The sequence below is a fragment of the Myxocyprinus asiaticus genome, chromosome 7 (genome assembly GCF_019703515.2).
Source record: "Myxocyprinus asiaticus isolate MX2 ecotype Aquarium Trade chromosome 7, UBuf_Myxa_2, whole genome shotgun sequence".
NCBI lineage: Eukaryota > Metazoa > Chordata > Actinopteri > Cypriniformes > Catostomidae > Myxocyprinus > Myxocyprinus asiaticus.
The window spans coordinates 1,404,847-1,423,384 of record NC_059350.1 but is presented as its reverse complement, the minus strand read 5'-3'; the positions used below and the strand labels follow the sequence as shown (position 1 = coordinate 1,423,384).

Here is an 18,538-nt window from a genome sequence, read left to right as displayed (position 1 = left end):
GATTATAACGTGATGGCTTGCGACATAGTGAATCATAATATACTGTATGTCTCACGGTGTGGATCTTATTGTAAAGAAAATCGGCGATACGCAGATCTATTAAGAAGAGAGTTTGTTTTTTGGTAAGTTAAAGATGGACCGAAGTTAACAAAAAGGTTTTTGATTTGTCTTTTTTGGTTTGTTTTCCCAATATAAATATCTAAATCTCCTAACGTACATTTACTTTAGGAGCTATACTGCAGAAGAAAAAATGTTAGAGAATGTTGAATATAATATTTAATATATATTTAATATTTTAAAATGTGAAAAGATTCTTAAAACAAGAGAGATTTACCTAAGAAGCAACAGATAAGATATTTAGACTTGCTTTCAAAGAATATTTATTGAATATAAGTATATTTTGTCTTTACTGCACTTGCAGAAGTATAACCAAGTGAAAAAAGTACACTTATATTTATGATATATTCTCTGAAAGCAAGTCTAAATATCTTGTTTCTATCATATATGATTTTTAGATCATTTTAAATGGAAAACAAGACAAAAGCACTTGATAACTATAGGAATTTTTGCAGTGATTTTTTAAATAATTAAATTGAATAAAAATCCAAGTATTTTTTTCCTTGTAATTCAGTGAATGTCGTTTAGAGGTGTTTTTAAAAGGCGATTTTGTCCTGTTTGTTGTGGTTTTCACGTTTAATAAAACTTTTTAAGTCGAGGCAAAAGATGAATAGTCAGTTAAGAGCTAATGATTAATCATTGCAATAATCAACAAGTAGTCAAATAATCGTTCTAATAATCGTTAGATTAGTCGATTATCAAAATAATCGTTAGTTGCAGCTCTTTTCCTTAAATGTATTAAATACTGTAAATGTCATTGATGACTTTTTCACAAAGAAGTCCAGGTGTGTGCAGTTTTGAAACCACAGATCCTTGATTTTTTTCACGAGAATGGATGGCAAAAGATCTGCCCATAACGTGGACGGTACCAACCTCGCAATGTTGCGCTGGGGGGGCGCCAATCTAAAGTCTCACCTAGGGGGCCAAAAGAGTCTGGGCTGGCCCAGTGTTTGTTTTCGTTTTTTTGCATTTAGAGCAGTCCCATTCACGTATGATGATATTTCCATAATCGACCACCAGATGATCTCGAGACTTTGAATCTTTTCTCTGCACAATCAGTGGAAAGACTCAGAGCTTAATTTCCCCATCCCAAGGGTATAATGGTCCAAGCTAGCAATAGGTGGTGATACTGCACTATTTTTGTGTGCGATCTGCCTTTTAAATAAAAAAACTGTGTTTTCAGAATGAGAGTGAAATGTTTTCAGAGATGATTAGTGCACTGCTGTGAGACGTTGGCACATTCTCTCCAGTCTCAAAGTTTCACTCTCTGTCTGTTGTCCGAACCATTACAGTAAAAAACACAAACCACATGTAAAACTTTCCACAAGTAAGTCAAAATGACAGCCTCTAAACACCAGTACCAGATGTTGTATTTGTGTATAATCATGCTGTTAACAGTAAGTTTTCTAAGAAGATATTCTGTCAGTCACAAGCAGTGATTTTGCATTTGAAGGCACCTCGTAAGGATGCTGGTTTAAGCCTTCCAAGGCTTCATGAAGCCATATCTAATGATCTAAACCTAATTCAGGTGAGCTTTAGACATAACAAAGAAAATGTTTAGTAACTGCAGTGTCATAAGTTGACAAAAATGTAAAACTGGACATTAATGAACTAATTACTGGTTCAACTGATAATTCAGACACCATTTTTATTCTTCAGCTAAAAGCCGAACACAGGATTGTGGGATATCGTAGACAACGAAGGCTAGATCTATGCTGCCTGTAAGACATACTTTTCAGTTTATACATATCTTACACTACAGTAATATACACCGATCAGCCACAACATTAAAACCACCTGCCTAATATGGGGTAGGTCCCCCTTGTGCTGCTAAAACAGTGCCAACCCGCATCTCAGAATAGCATTTCTGAGATTATATTCTTCTCACCACAATTGTACAGAGTGGTTATCTAATAAGCCAAACATGTGGCAGCACTGCAGTGCATAAAATCATGCAGATACAGGTCAGGAGCTTTGGTTAATGTTCACATCAACCATCAGAATGGGGAAAAATGTGATCTCAGTGATTTGGAGCGTGGCATGATTGTGCCAGATGGGCTGGTTTGAGTATTTCTGGGATTTTCACACACAACAGTCTCTAGAATGTACTCAGAATGGTGCCAAAAACAAAAAACATCCAGTGAGCGGCAGTTCTGTGGATGGAAACACCTTGTTGATGAGAGAGAGGTCAACAGTGAATAGCCAGACTGGTTTGAACTGACAAAGTCTACAGTAACTCAGATAACCACTCTGTACAATTGAGGTGAGAAGAATATAATCTCTGAATACTATTCTGAGATGCGGGTTGGCGCTGTTTTGGCATCACAAGGGGGTTCTACACAATATTAGGCAGGTAGTGTTGTTTTTTTGTCATTAACATTTTTTAATGATTCCGTACAAAAAATAAAAATATACAAAATTAGGACAAACAGAACATAAATACATGGAATCATTTATATCACTCTCCCATGACTCCAGGTAATCGATCCGTTTCTCGGCATCCCCCACTCTTGTAACCACATTAGTGAACTTCCTCTCCATGGCTGTGATCGATCAACGTATTACAGTAAGATCCTCCAAGTCAGCAACGACCTTCGTCAGCATTGCCGACATGTTCAACATCTCTCACCGCATTTTTCACACCTCTCCAACTAAACTGACTCCCAGGCTTGCGGCCTGCTTGGGGGTGTCAGCTTGAGCACGTAATTGTCTTTTAATGTCTCCAGAGCCCAAGGATTTTGAATTCTTTGACATATTGTCCTCCTACAACAATTATGGAACAGAGTGTATCGAATCTCACCAGTTTATGTCATTAAAAGTATTAAAACTAACAAAGAGCGCAGAGCTCGCTGTTCACACATACAATCCTCGCATGGCATCACGTGACCCCCCCCCCCCACCACCCCCACAGGCAGGTAGTTTTAATGCCATGGCTGATCTGTGTATGTGTGAGAATGCTCCCTCTGTATGATCTCACATCAGGTTTTTCACTGTTGCAGACACTGTAACATCAGCTAGAAGGCACTGTTTCTCTGTGATGAATATTGAGTGAATAGTGATGGTTGGAGGGGCCAGTAAAGATGATCATTACTGATAGAGCTGAATAAAAAGGAAGTAACTAAAGCAGACAGATGTATAGACAGAGGGATACACACAGAGATCATTCAACATAAAGAAGACAAACATCCTGTGAGGAGAATCAGAACTGCTGTGAAGCTGAACTCAACTCACAATGAAGATCCTCCTCATCTTCACATTCTACCTCATCTCAGGTCAATACACTTCTCTTTCACTACTGCACAAATCATTTTAGCTATTACCATTCTCAGAATATAGCGATTGATTAGTAATATTTCATCATGTTTCTGATACCAGTATCAATCTGATTGACAGGTTCAGTGCGATGCTTTGATGTAACTGGATATTCTGGAGGAAGTGTTCATTTTAATTCCTGGAATCTTTGGTGCGATGAGTGTTTGAAATACGTTGCTAAACATGACCCACATAGTGCCATTATTAAGGATAAGAAATATGGTCAATGGATTAATGGAGAAAAATTTACTCTGTATCGCAACAAACATGGAAACCTCATGATCTTCATCAGAGAACTGAACACAACAGATGCTGGAAGATACCGGATTGGTGTTGATGGCCAGTGGTCCTTTGAAATTACTTTAAAAGTAATAGAAGGTCAGTCATGAAGAGATTTAAGTCATTGTGTAACTGAGATTATGAAAATAGATGATGTTAATATAATAGATAATGGTATTATATTAAATTACAATGTATTTATTTATTAAGGAAGTAAATACAACAAACAAATGTTATTTTGTTATATTGATGACAGATTCATGTTGTGGGAAGTCAAAAACAGTGACTGTGAATAGTGGAGAATATGTTGTCTTCAGATGTGAATATTCACAAGATTATAAGAATAACTGGAAGACAATATTCAAAGAAGGAAAAGACTCGATTGATGAGATCTACAGCACATTGAATCAGACAGAAAGATTCCATTTTTTTGATGACAGAGATAAAAACCTCATCAGTGTGAATATTAGTGTTGTTAATGTGTATGACGGAGGAGTTTATTTTTGTTCAGTTTGGGACAACAAAAACTCACACTCTTTTGTTAATGTTGTTCATCTGCACATCATTCGTAAGTAGAACAAACTCTCAATGTAGTTCTCCTGCACTTTTTCAACTGCTCTAATATTACTAGTTTTCATATTTGATGAAGTCAAACTTATTCAGTCAGATGTGATGAGCAGTATAATGTGATATTTGTGATTGACAGATAAAGTGGGTTCATATAAAGTGACCGGTTACTCAGGAGGTCAGATCATCATCAAGTGTGAACACCCTCAGTACAAAACCAACCCTAAATATATCTGTAAAGAATCAGATGGATGTTCTGAGAGGAAGTATCCAGGAGTTGAGAATAAATGGGTGGAAAATGGAGATGTTTCTTTATATGATGACACCAGAGGAGGAGTCTTGATGGTGTTCTTTAGAGATCTGAATGCTGGAGATGCTGGAACATACAGGTGTGGAGTGAACATATCTCAATATACTGAATGGTTTACTGAAGTCAAACTGGATGTTAAAGATGGTGAGGAAATTATTTTTAGATTATTTGAAATTATACACTTATCATGTATGAAGACACTTTTTAGTCTAGCATGTGTACAGACATTTGTTTGGATTTTTATGTAATGTGTCTTGGTTTATAGATGCATCATTAGTACAGAGAGTGTATAAATCGGTTTATGTTGGTGAGGAAGTGAACATCACCTGTCAGATCCCAGAGGAACATGAAGTCAGTTCAAAACACTTTTGTAAAGAGGATGATGATCACATCTGTCAAACTGTCAACACATCTGAAGTGACACAAATGAATTCTTTATCTGAGAGAAATGCAGCAAGAGTTTTTACTGTGAGCATCAGTAATCTGACAGTGAGAGATGCTGGAGTTTACTGGTGTGGTACAGAAACCAGTGAAGAACATCTGAGTTTCATCTCTCTGACCACTAAAGTTCAACTCAACCTGATAAGTGAGTCAATCAGATAATTTAATTAGGGTATTTCACACAGTATATGCACCATACTTTCCATGTGATCTACATAGCCACGGGTGCAAAGAATGTTCAGTAAAGATTTTGAATCTTCTTACTGCTGTGCGTTCTTTATCCAAAATAATATTTTTGTCCCTGTGAATGTACAACCTGGTGTATTTTTGTATCACAGGCTAAATAGTTTATATATTCCTGAATAGTGCATATTGTCCCTCCATTTAAAGTATCGTTGCACACTATGTTCCCGTAAGCCTAGTGTGACTCAAACTCTTCTCCTTTGATGTTTTGAGTTGGCGACTGGTCTGCGACGAGAAGTCTCGAATCTCACGACGAACAGTCTTGTTGTGTGCGCATTCCTGTGAAAGCCTGAGAAGAGACCCAGACGACAGTTTTCAAAACTGCTTGATATCCAGATATCTTGTCTTCAGGTGTGCGCACCGTCCCGACGAGCGAAAGAAGGACAATGATCCACAGCCAATGAAATATAAAGAGAGCGCAAGATAAGGGCAAAGAATTAAGAAGCAGAAGACAAATAATAATTTAAAAATAAAATTAAACATATATATATATATATATATATATATATATATATATATATATATATATATATATATATATATATATATATATATATACAGTTGTGCTCAAAAGTTTGCATACCCTGGCAGAAATTGTGAAATTTTGGCATTGATTTTGAAAATATGACTGATCATGCAAATAAACTTTTATTTAAGGATAGTGATCATATGAAGACATTTATTATCACATAGTTGTTTGGCTCCTTTTTAAATCATAATGATAACAGAAATCACCCAAATGGCCCTGATCAAAAGTTTACACACCCTTGAATGTTTGGCCTTGTTACAGACACACAAGGTGACACACACAGGTTTAAATGGCAATTAAAGGTTAATTTCTCACACCTGTGGCAATTAATTATTAAATTGCAATTAGTGCCTGTGTATAGATAGTCAATGAGTTTGTTAGCTCTCACGTGGATGCACTGAGCAGGCTAGATACTGAGCCATGGGGAGCAGAAAAGAACTGTCAAAAGACCTGCGTAACAAGGTAATGGAACTTTATAAAGATGGAAAAGGATATAAAAAGATATCAAAAGCCTTGAAAATGCCAGTTAGTAGTGTTCAATCACTTATTAAGAAGTGGAAAGTTCAGGGATCTCTTGATACCAAGCCAAGGTCAGGTAGACCAAGAAAGATTTCAGCCACAACTGCCAGAAGAATTGTTCAGGATACAAAGAAAAACCCACAGGTAACCTCAGGAGAAATACAGGCTGCTCTGGAAAAAGACGGTGTGGTTGTTTCAAGGAGCACAATACGATGATACTTGAACAAAAATGAGCTGCATGGTCGAGTTGCCAGAAAGAAGCCTTTACTGCGCCAATGCCACAAAAAAGCCCGGTTACAATATGCCTGACAACACCTTGACACGCCTCACAGCTTCTGGCACACTGTAATTTGGAGTAACAAGACCAAAATAGAGCTTGTGAAGTGTGAAGCATGGTGGTGGCTCACTGATGTTTTGGGGGTGTGTGAGCTCTAAAGGCACGGGGAATCTTGTGAAAACTGATGGCAAGATGAATGCAGCATGTTATCAGAAAATACTGGCAGACAATTTGCATTCCTCTGCATGAAAGCTGCGCATGGGACGCTCTTGGACTTTCCAGCACGACAATGACCCTAAGCACAAAGCCAAGTTGACCCTCCAGTGGTTACAGCAGAAAAAGGGGAAGGTTCTGGAGTGGCCATCACAGTCTCCTGATCTTAATATCATCGAGCCACTCCAGGGAGATCTCAAACGTGCGGTTCATGCTAGACGACCAAAGACTTTGCATGACCTGGAGGCATTTTGCCAAGACGAATGGGCAGCTATACCACCTGCAAGAATTTGGGGCCTCATAGACAACTATTACAAAATACTGCACGCTGTCATTGATGCTAAAGGGGGCAATACACAGTATTAAGAACTAAGGGTATGCAGACTTTTGAACAGGGGTCATTTCATGTTTTTCTTTGTTGCCATGTTTTGTTTTATGATTGTGCCATTCTGTTATAACCTACAGTTGAATATGAATCCCATAAGAAATAAAAGAAATGTGTTTTTCCTGCTCACTCATGTTTTCTTTAAAAATGGACATATATTACCAATTCTCCGAGGGTATGCAAACTTTTGAGCACAACTGTATGTATATATATATATATATATATATATATATATATATATATATATATATATATATATATATATATATATATATATATATTTATTTTTATTTTTATTTTTTTTTGCTTTGCAAACTTGCGCAAATACGCACGGGTGCGAGCCGTTCTTTAATGTTTGTTGAAAGAGGAGAGCAAGGTTTGGGGAGCATGAGACAAAAAAAAAAATGTATTAGAAAATAAAATAAAACCTCACCCAAATCTCCCTACTCGCTGTTTTTATTATTTTCAGCTGTTTTTATTATTTTTTTCCTTTGCAGATGGTGCCAGTAAGAGCGAAAGCGAGAGCTGTTCTTTGCTGACATGTTATTAAGAATAAACGTGAGTTTGTGAAAGAATTTCGTGTTAATTTTAAAATACATTTTGGGTGATCCTTTAGAAACGCGACGATGCTAAAGGCAGGTGTTTTTTTTTTTTTTTTTTTTTTTTTGGTTTATTTTTGCACGATGATCAGGGTTTTTTTTTTTCCGACCAGCTAAAAACCACAGAAGACAGATGAAGTTTCAAGGTCTCAGTTTAGAATATCTGTGAAGTTTAACAGATGTCAAGCCCACTGTGTGACCAGATGAGACTGAACAAAGATAGAAAGATAAAAAAGTAGGACCGGTTATGTGCAGTTGTGCAGAGGAGGATTTCATCTTTCTTACTCAAGACATTCAGTTATTCATATAAAACAATTAAATAAATGTTGAGCAAGAGTTGAATACGGAAAGACCATTTAATTTACTAATTTGCAAACAAAATCTAAACAATAAACCCTCAAACCAACCACAATAATTCTGATAACAGAAAATATCAGCAAGAATGCTTTAGAAATGTCATTTTGTATTATTCATGTTAATAACACTTGTTTTCAACTTGCTACATCTCCATGTTTTTCTCTAATTATCAGCTGTATCAGAGTCTGTTTGTATATTTTATTTTCAGATTTCCCCATGATCATCATTATTTGTGTGTTTGTGATTCTACTGCTGATTGGAGGATTCACTCTGATTGTTTGGAAATTAACACACAACAAGAGACAAGGTGATCACACACACACACACACACACACACACACACACACACACACACACACACTCACACACACACACACACACACACACACACGCATGCTCACACACACACACTCACACACACACACACACACACAGACACACACACACAAACAAACACAGACTCACATACACACACACACTCTCTCACACACACGCACACACACACATAAACACACACACACACACAATCACACTCACATGCACACACACACACAGAGACACTCACACAGAGACACACAACACTCACACACAGACACACACTCACACACACACACACACACATGTTGGTGCAGCTATCATTATGAGGACTCTCCATAGACATAATGATTTTTATACTGTACAAACTATAGATTCTATCCCCTAACCCTAACCCTACCCCTAAACCTAACCCTCACAAAAACCTTTCTACATTTTTACATTTTCAATAAAACATCATTTAGTATGTTTTTTAAGTTATTTACATTTTGGGGACACTAGAAATGTCCTCATAAACCACATTTATAGCATAATACCCTTGTAATTACCAGTTTGTAAAAAAAAGTCCTCGTAAACCACTTAAACCTGCCCACACACACACACACACATAAACACACACAAACACTCACACAACACACACACACTCTCACACATACACTCACACACACAGACACACACACACACACACACACTCACACAAACACACACACTCACACACAGAGACACTCACACAGAGACACACAACACACACACACACACACTCACAAACACACACACACACACACACACTGAGACACACACACACAGACACACAAACACACACACACACACTCACAAACACACAACACACACACTCACACAACACACACTCACAAACACACAACACACACACTCACACAACACACACACACTCTCACACATACACTCACACACACAGACACACACACACACACTCACACAAACACACACACTCACACACAGAGACACTCACACAGAGACACACAACACACACACACACAAACACACACTCACAAACACACACACACACTGACACACACACACACTCACTCACACACACACACACACATGTTGGTGCAGCTATCATTATGAGGATTCTCCACAGACATAATGATTTTTATACTGTACAAACTATAGATTCTATCCCCTAACCCTAACCCTACCGCTAAACCTAACCCTCACAAAAAACTTTCTGCATTTTTACATTTTCAATAAAACATAATTTAGTATGTTTTTTAAGCAATTTAAATTATGGGGACACTAGAAATGTCCTCATAAACCACATTTAAACACATTTATTAATGTCCTTGTAATTAACAGTTTGTAACCTAAAAAAAAGTCCTCGTAAACTACCTAAACCCGCCCACACACACACACACTCACACACACACACACAAACACACACACATACACACTCTCACACACACACACTCACACACAGACACACAGAAACACACACTCACACAAACACACACACACACACACACACACACACTCACACACAACATACACACACACTCACACTCTCACACACACACACACACACACTCATACACACTCACACACACATTCACACACTTCTTTCTCTTCGGTTGTCCATCGAAATCAGATGATGACGTCCACTCATTTAACGGTGAGATCTTTGATGGCTGAACAGTCCTATCCTGGAACCACAAGCTCTATTGCAGGTGGGGCATATATATGTGGTAGTAGTGGTGGTAGTGATGGCAACCATGGCTGTGTGTCTCCTGGCTCTCTCCTGTTGTCTTTTGGTTGTCCTCTCCATTTCTAGCATATGAGCCCCATCCCTACAAAGCTGTCGCCAGATGGTACGATCAGCAGCAACATACTCCAGGTCCTCGGGTCTGATCTTACACTTCCTCAAGGCAATCTTCATTTGATACTTATAGCGATTCTTAGGCCCTCCAGCTGAGCATCGACCATGGCCATATAGCACTCTGCGGGGTAGCCGACATGGGGGCATCCTTATCATGTGGCCCAACCACTGCAGCTGGCGCTGGGTGATCATGGCCTCGATACTTCTGCAGTTGGTCTTTACAAGTATTTCAGTGTGATGCATACGCTCACGTCATGTAATTCCCAGAATGCCCTGAAGGCATCTAATGTGGAAGTGCTTTGAGAACTTAATGTGACAGCTGTAGGTTACCCAAGCTTCACAGCTATAGAGGAGGGTGGTGACACAGACCGCTTGGTATACAATGACCTTTGTGGGGGATGAAGGTTCTTGTTCTCAAATACTCTGCGCCGAAGTCTCCCAAAGGCAGATGATTAATCCGGCTCTAGATATCATTGTCAATGCCACTATCCTCTGCGAGAATACTCCCCAGATATTTGAAGGATGGCACTACTGATAGCTGTTCACCACCAACAGTGAAGGGAGGTAGAGTGGATGGGACACTGGTACTCCATTGGCAAACCACTTCTTTCTTGGTGGTGTTGACAGTCAGCCACATCCTGCTGTATGCTCTCACTGCCACAGCCAGGATGGACAGGAGATCCTCCGTAGTATGGGCCACAAAAGCACAGTCATCTGCATACTTCAGCTCCAGGACTCACTCTCTACAGAGTTTAGTGTTTGCGTGGAGCCTCCTAATGTTAAAGAGATTGCCATCTAGTCTGAAGTCCACTGCGACACCACTGCTGTTCTCAATCTCATTATGGAGAACCTTGGTAACACACAGGAGGAAGATGTTAAAGAGCACTGGCGCTAGCACACACCCCTGCCTCACCCCTGTGCATACAAGGAAGGGCTCAGAGTTTTGTCCACTGATGGTCACCTGAGCAGTCATCCCATTGTGGAACTTGTGGAGGATGTTAACAAATTTATTAGAACAGCCAAACCTAAGGAGAACATCCCATAAGAGCTCTCTTTGCACAGTGTCAAATCTTTGGAGAGGTCGACAAAGGCCATAAACAGGTCCTGATGTTGCTCCCGGCACTTTTCCTGAAGCTGCCGGGCTGTGAAGATCATGTTGACTGTACTTCTGTTCCTCCAAAATCCACACTACAATTCAGGCAGCACTGACTCGGTGATGTTACAGATGAGTCTCTGAAGCAACACTCTAGCCAGGACCTTACATGCAACAGAAAGAAGTGATATGCCCCTACTATTGCCACAGATGACCTTGTCACGCTTGTTCTTATAAATGACAACAATGTTTGCATATCTCCATTGTTGTGGGATGTTCTCATCAGTCCAGGCCTTGGTAATGTACTGGTAGAGGGTGTGCATACACATGTACCCTCCCTCCTTTAGTAACTCAGCAGGGATATTATCTGCGCCAGGGGACTTGTTCTTAAGAGAACGGACAGCTGACAGAACCTCCTGGAAGGTTGGTGTTAGACTGAGGTCATGGATGGGAGGATGTTCAGGCAGTTTGTCCAGGATGGTGGAGTCTGCATCAGAGTCCTGATTAAGCAGGGTGTCAAAGTGTTCAGCCCACCTCAACAGGATACTATCCTGATCCTTCAGAAGCTTTAGACCATCTGCTGTCTTCAGAGACATGACGCAGCGATTTCTTGGGCTGTAGATGGTTTTGACAGCATTATAAAAATTATGCATGTTATTTTTTATCAGCAAAGAACTGGATTTCATGTGCCTTTTCAGTCCACCACTTATTCTGGATGTCCATGTTGTTTTTTGCACTTTTCTCCGAGCTGCCTGCCAATGCTGCCTGGTGTTGGTGGATGTAGGTTTATCTATAGTTGCCCAATGTGCTTTGTGCATGTCCTTAAGCAAGTTGTGGATGGTGTCTGAGTTATCGTCAAACCAGTCTTGGTGGTTCCTGCTCTTATGGCCAATGGATTGGACTGCTGCATCGTAGAGTGCAGAGCTGATATAGGTCCACTGTTGTTACATGGTGTTTTCTGGGTTCAGACAAAGTTACAGCTTGCTTAGCTTCTCAGCTAAGAGGCATCGGAACTCACTTCTGGCTTCTTTGCTTCCCAAGCAGTTGCAATTTAGCTTCTTTTTGTTGGGCTTTTGCAACTGCAGAGGGAGACGCACTTTCATATGGAGCTTGGCAAAATCGTACGATGATTGGTCCAGCACTATGCACCCCTCATGGCACGGGTGATGTGAACATCTTTGATGTCACTACGCCTCAAAATGATGAAGTCAATCATGTGCCAATGTTTAGAGTGAGGGTGCATCCACGAGTTCTTATACTTGGCCTTCTGCTGAAAGACGGTGTTGGTTATGGTAAGGTTATGCTAAGAGCAAAGAGTAAGTAGCCTCATGCCATTTGCATTCACCCTGCCAATACCATGCCAACCTAGTACTCCACCCCATATCCTGTTGTTCTGTCCCTCCCTAGCGTTAAAGTCCACAAGCAAGAGGATCTTGTCACTCTTAGGGATCCGGCAAAGAGCTTCATCCAGTGCCTGATAAAAGCATTCCTTGGCCTCGTTCTCAGATGGTAAAGTTGGTGCGTAGGCACTAAGAAGTGTGGCATAACGCTTCTTTGCCAGGGGGATACAGAGGATCAATAGCCTTTCACTAATGCCAACTGATGTTTCTGTGAGACTTGGTAGAAGGGTGTTCTTGATCGCCAGTCCTACTCCGTGGAGATGTTGTCCACATGGGGGGAAACCTTTCCAGAAGAAGATATAACCCATCCCTTCCTCTGTTAGAGAGCCTTCATCCAGGAGCCTGGTCTCACTCAGGGCAGCAATGTCAATGTTGTAGCGCCTCAGCTCAGCAGCGATCAGAGCTGTTCTCCAATGAGGCCTGTCAGAGATGCCATACGAATCCAGGAGAGTCCTTACATTCCATGTTGCTAGTTTTAGGTTATATTGTTTCTCATTTCGACCACAGTAGTGGAATGAACTAATAGGCACAGTAACCTATCCAGGTGAGAATGAATGGGCAATTTTTAGGCCACCTTTTCTAGGCCCTTCCCCAATTGGGGTGAGCAGTGTGGTCCCTAAATAGGGCTGCTCAGTTGCACAGGGGTCTGCCGAAAACAGCTGCCACTCAGTCCCAGCTGCTAGTTACCAATACCCTGTGCCGCTGTCGTGCAGGGTTCTGACTAGGAGCTCCCAGTCCATTTGTACCTGCTCCCATTGCCAGACACCCCATCGCCATCAGACTTCAACCTATGTAAGGTCCAGATATTGTTCACAGTGGTCAAAAGTGGAGACCTGCACAAGGAAGGGTTTTAAAGTGCCACAGGGGGTGTGCCAGTAGCACTATTTTCACATTGATGGAGTAAATCCAGTGGCAAGGGGGGTCCCGGGACAACTGGTCCCACATCTTGGCTGCAGGAGGCTGCCGGGTCCTTTGTTTGTTAAGGCCCGCCTATTGCGCAACACCAGCGCATTGCTTTTCTGTCAGGGTGTGCTCCCTTAGCCGTAGTCTCAATAGACTTACCACAAGGCATAGGGGCTATTTGCCCATAGCTGGTGCAGTGGTTGATGGGTGCCAGGGCATGTCCACACAGTGGAGGGCCTGCACACCTTGTCTCTGGGGCCCACTGCTGCTCCGAGATCCCCTGTAATTTAGCCTGGGACCGTAAGATACCCAGTTTCTGTGTGTGGCCCCGGGGAGGCACTGCAGGAGTCTTGGTGGTGGAGAGGCTCTATACTGGCAGGAAGAGACTTACACAATCTGCTCCTCTTTTCACCTTCTATCAAGGAGGCTAGCCAGCGGCAATAGCTGTAAGCAGAGAGTAGCAAGCATAGAGCACAGTGCGGCAAGCAGTACTACTACACTACTGCACTACTTCACTAGACACTTCACACACACCCTGTGTACCGGCTACACACACATATGCGTAGGCAGATGTACACACACACATACAGACAGACACACACACTCCCACACACAGACACACATACAAATACACAAACACACACACAAACACACACACACACATACACAAACCCTTTTTTTTTTTTTTTTAAACCTTATTAGACAGAACTATAGTTTTCCCTGAGGACTTTAGGAAAAAATCATGTTTCACAGACTTCCTTTTTAATTTGAATCCCATCCGAATTGAACATGTCTGTGTTTTTTCTCACACAACCTCAGTAAATAATTACTTCTTGGACTTCTGAGAAATCTAATTCCATCCGATTCACAATATCTGTGTTTGCTGCAAGGTACTTTTTCACAACAGTTCTCCTCATTATATTCATATTTCCACCTTAGTTGATAGCCTACTTTAACTAAAGCTAAATGTAATGATGTGTTCACTGTCAACTCTAATAGTTAGCCGAACTAAATAAAAAAATAAAAAATAGAGGCTATCAGCTACATCAAAAAAATTTTTTTAACTCCAAGTATAAGTTAACAGACTTTCAGATTTTGATTGTGTACTACACATGTGTGCTAGTTGCACTTAACTTGAAATATTGAGCAAGCTAACTCATACATTTTTATGGCACTTAACTTTAAATGTAATTCTTTATTTGAACTTAAAATGACCATGTTATGTCAGTTTAAATACTTCAAGTATACTGAACTTAATTGAATTAAGTAAATCCAACTAAATTAGACATATTAAATTATTAAAATGAATCTCTTTCCATTTGAAACCAGCAAGTGCATTGAATGCTAGCATGTTGAATGCATGCTAATTTGAAACACTGTGCTTTGATTAGCATAGCAATTGCTCAATGAGTAAAGCAATAGAAAACCATCTTAACACTACCTGTCCTCAACCTAAACTCAAACTCAATTATAATCCCCAAAAGTCCAACATGCAGAAACTCTTTTAAATAACACAACTAAACAATAAACACTAACAAGTCTCTCCTCTTTACATCTATCTCGCACAAAGACACAACACAAATAGATTAAGTAAATCTTGACAAAAAGTAATGAGGAATGCCCAATAGCTTACATCATTTTTATAACAAACCAGCTATTACAAATACATTTGTAGTTTCACCAACTCTGTTCAGTGCAACTCTACAGAGCTGCATGACACAAATGCCCAATAGCTTTTGCATCTACGCTCCTATTGCAAACAATGGTAGTGTAGATTGAGAGGCTATTGGACATCTTTACATTCAACTGGACAATTTTAGTTCCTGTAAATTTAAAGAGACAGGTGCATAAAAAATAAAGAGAAAAAAAATTCTGGTTACTTAAAAGGTGTCAGTTTTGTGAGCTTAAAGATGATCTACTCATCAAGGTTCATTTATTTAAAGCAATTTGTATTTCATTTCCCCCCACTCAATACAATGAATTATTTTGAGCATTAGGTTTACAGTGCTGCCTGGTGCACACTCATTATACATGTAGACCTTTTTGCTAAATTTTTATAACAAACAGCAGTTTGTCCTGACTGATTTAGCAAGAAAATTCCATCAATAAGATCAAGTGCTCAGAATGGCCATTCTATTGACTGTAGCAGTGTCAGTTATAATCCTCATTAGGGGACAACATAAGCAAAAATGTATATAGCAGTCTTGAAGTACGTTTTGTTTATCTGAACAGACATGTACATCACAATGGAAACCCTTTTGGTTCCCATTCAACCTTTAAAATTGACTGATCGATGAAGAAGGTACAACCATTTCTGAGTTTAGTTCCTCAGTACGAATACTTCTCTATGTGTTTGTGGCAGAGCAGATGCTGTTGAGACTCATCTTCCCTCAAACTCCTCTGATGGGCTCCTGTATGCTGCTGTCAGAGTCCAGAAACATGAAGATTGTCCCACTGATGATATAGACACATTCAGTAAAGAGATTTACTCTGATTATGCATCTGTAAATCATCGCACTAGACTGAACTAATTCCCTTACAAATTACAGATTATTAAAAATCACAAACAACTGTGCTGTTTTATTATTGATTCTTTGATCAGAAATGTGTTATCTTTGCAAAGGAGGATAACTTAACATTTAATCTAGTCTTTTGTGTGTGCAATGTTGTTTTTTTCCTGTGCAGTGTGCACTAAAGAGTAACCAACATGACGTGCTCTTCAGCTTGTGGTTTTCTTTTGTCAGTGTTTTGCATCTGTGCTTTTAACCATATTGACCAAACAAGTTCTTTGTGAATTTTTGTAACAACAAACAGGAAATAAAATGGATGCAAAAATTCCACAGTAAACATGCATCAAATGGTGTACCATGTATTTTATTTTGTCCTTAAGGTCTGTTTTGTTCTAGTCTTGAGACTCTTTAAATGTCACTGTTTTGTACACAGGGTTTTCTTTCTTCTTTTTCTTTTTTCTTTAGCTAGTTCCAGTTTTTTAGATGTGTTTCATCTATTGTACAGTATTTTCAGAAACAGTCTCTCAAACCCATTAAGTATTCTAAATCATAATTCTGTTACAGCAGATTACGGAAACCTTTAATAGTGTTAAAAGTTCAGATCATTACAAATTAAAACAAAATAATAGATTTATAGTGTGATAATCCAGCATTGCATTGGACTGATAAAGTATTATTTTTGAGCTGTGCATTTTTATTTGATATTTACTTTAAAATGTGCTCATAAATGCATTAGAAATAGCGATTATTTACATTTTTATCTGACAGTGGGTGTGTGAATCCTAATGGCATTAGTGACTGTATCATATCTGAAAAGATTCGAGATGCTCTGAAATGACCAGCTCAAAATTATCATACCAACTTCCAGCCATTATAGAAAGGGTTAATAAATGGATGTACTTTGCAGCTGTTACAGAGCAACATGTATAAAAGAATCACAACATTTATTGTATCATTACAAAAAGTATCTTATCCATAAGACATCGTAATGGGAGACACAGGATGATTCTCACATACAATATTTACCTTTTAAATGTATTTATTAATTTATTTTGGTTGATTATATTTTTACTGAGTACTCTAGAATGTGCATTTATGTTTCAAAGAGTTTTGCCCTACAGGAGGGGTGCTGGTGCGGGCTCATACAGTTTTTGACCGTGCCACATGGATGAACTTTATGTGCTCCCCACCCTTGATTGTGTTTATATAAAATAAACCTTTATATTTGATTTTGCTACAGTCTGCCTCCGAACATTTTCTATTTTTATTTTTTGTTTATTCATTTATTTATTTACTTTGCATGTGTCAAACAGCCAGCACATCAGTTGTCCCACAGTGACGAAACAAACAGGACAACAAAGCAACAAACTGTATTGTTTTGTCATAACAAACAGTAATGGAGTAACAATGCTGTAAACATCTCATATTTCGAATAATGCTAATGAGTCTCAATTCAATGTTGTCTTAGCATCAGATATTAATCGGCCTGTTTGTCATAATATTAACTTTAGTTATTAACTTTCTGAGGTTCTGGTCACGATGTGTGTGTATAATTCAAACTAAACTCAGAGTTTTTCATAAGATTTCTCTGATCTCTTTCATCATCCAAACGCACAGTCATTTCTTTAGGTGTCTAATTTAATTTTCTGGCTCCATCTACAGGCAAATATGAGTTAATGTTGGATAAATGTCTTGCTTTTTGTTGGGCAAGGTGGTGGTATTTGAAAAGATGTCATATAGGCAGCTTAAAGTAGGAAATGGGACAGGTATTTGGCCTTTCTGGAAGGCTCTCAGTGAGGGCCATGTGGAGAGAGACAAAATTGTTTTAGTTGTGGATTGTGTTCTTTGTGGATTTCTTTCTTTTCCCTTTGTTTGTTGATTTTTGTGTTTTTGATTGTCTCAGATATTTTTGGATTGTTTGTTTATATGTGTGCATTGTGTGATTTGGACTTTGACCACAGTGATGTTTACTGGGGAACAGGGTGGGTTTGGGGAGGGGGAAATAATGGGGGTTAAAGCTGATTCTGTGTGTATGTGTTTTGTTAATTCTGTTTTTGTTTGTGTACAAGAATCAATAAAAATTGTTAATAACAAATATATATATATATATATATATATATATATATAAACAGGGTTGGGGAGTAACGGAATACATGTACGGGATTACATATTTAAAATACATAATATAAGTAACTGTATTCCACTACAGTTACAATTTAAATAATTGGTAATTAGAATACAGTTACATTCAAAAGTATTTTGATTACTGAAGAGATTACTTTGCATTTTATTGTCATTTGTTTCATTTAATATT

The 18,538-nt window shown here is 39.0% G+C and overlaps 1 protein-coding gene across 2 annotated transcripts; it reads left to right on the top strand.

Moving 5' to 3' along the window:
• Positions 1–579: 579 nt before the first annotated feature.
• On the top strand, positions 580–17,357 carry LOC127443338 (polymeric immunoglobulin receptor-like). Of its 2 annotated transcripts, XR_007897647.1 has the most exons (9): positions 581–1,838; positions 3,117–3,389; positions 3,511–3,807; positions 3,965–4,276; positions 4,415–4,729; positions 4,851–5,171; positions 7,690–7,750; positions 8,357–8,455; positions 16,082–16,098. XR_007897647.1 is itself a non-coding variant. In XM_051701832.1 (8 exons), the coding sequence occupies exons 2-8, from the start codon at positions 3,350–3,352 to the stop codon at positions 16,243–16,245; spliced, it is 1,548 nt and encodes a 515-aa protein (XP_051557792.1). In that variant the 5' UTR covers positions 580–1,838; positions 3,117–3,349; the 3' UTR covers positions 16,246–17,357. The 2 variants fall into 2 exon arrangements, 1 of the variants encoding a protein (XP_051557792.1); XM_051701832.1 differs by lacking the exon at positions 7,690–7,750 and having other exon boundaries at positions 580–1,838; positions 16,082–17,357.
• Positions 17,358–18,538: the final 1,181 nt, after the last annotated feature.

What these genes read in the sequence shown, in the direction of transcription:
- LOC127443338 (XM_051701832.1), top strand. Translation starts at nt 3,350, where the DNA reads ATGAAGATCCTCCTCATCTTCACATTCTACCTCATCTCAG. An exon ending in CACATTCTACCTCATCTCAG is followed by an intron (nt 3,390 to 3,510) that starts GTCAATACACTT and finishes TCTGATTGACAG; the next exon opens with GTTCAGTGCGATGCTTTGAT. An exon ending in TACTTTAAAAGTAATAGAAG is followed by an intron (nt 3,808 to 3,964) that starts GTCAGTCATGAA and finishes TATTGATGACAG; the next exon opens with ATTCATGTTGTGGGAAGTCA.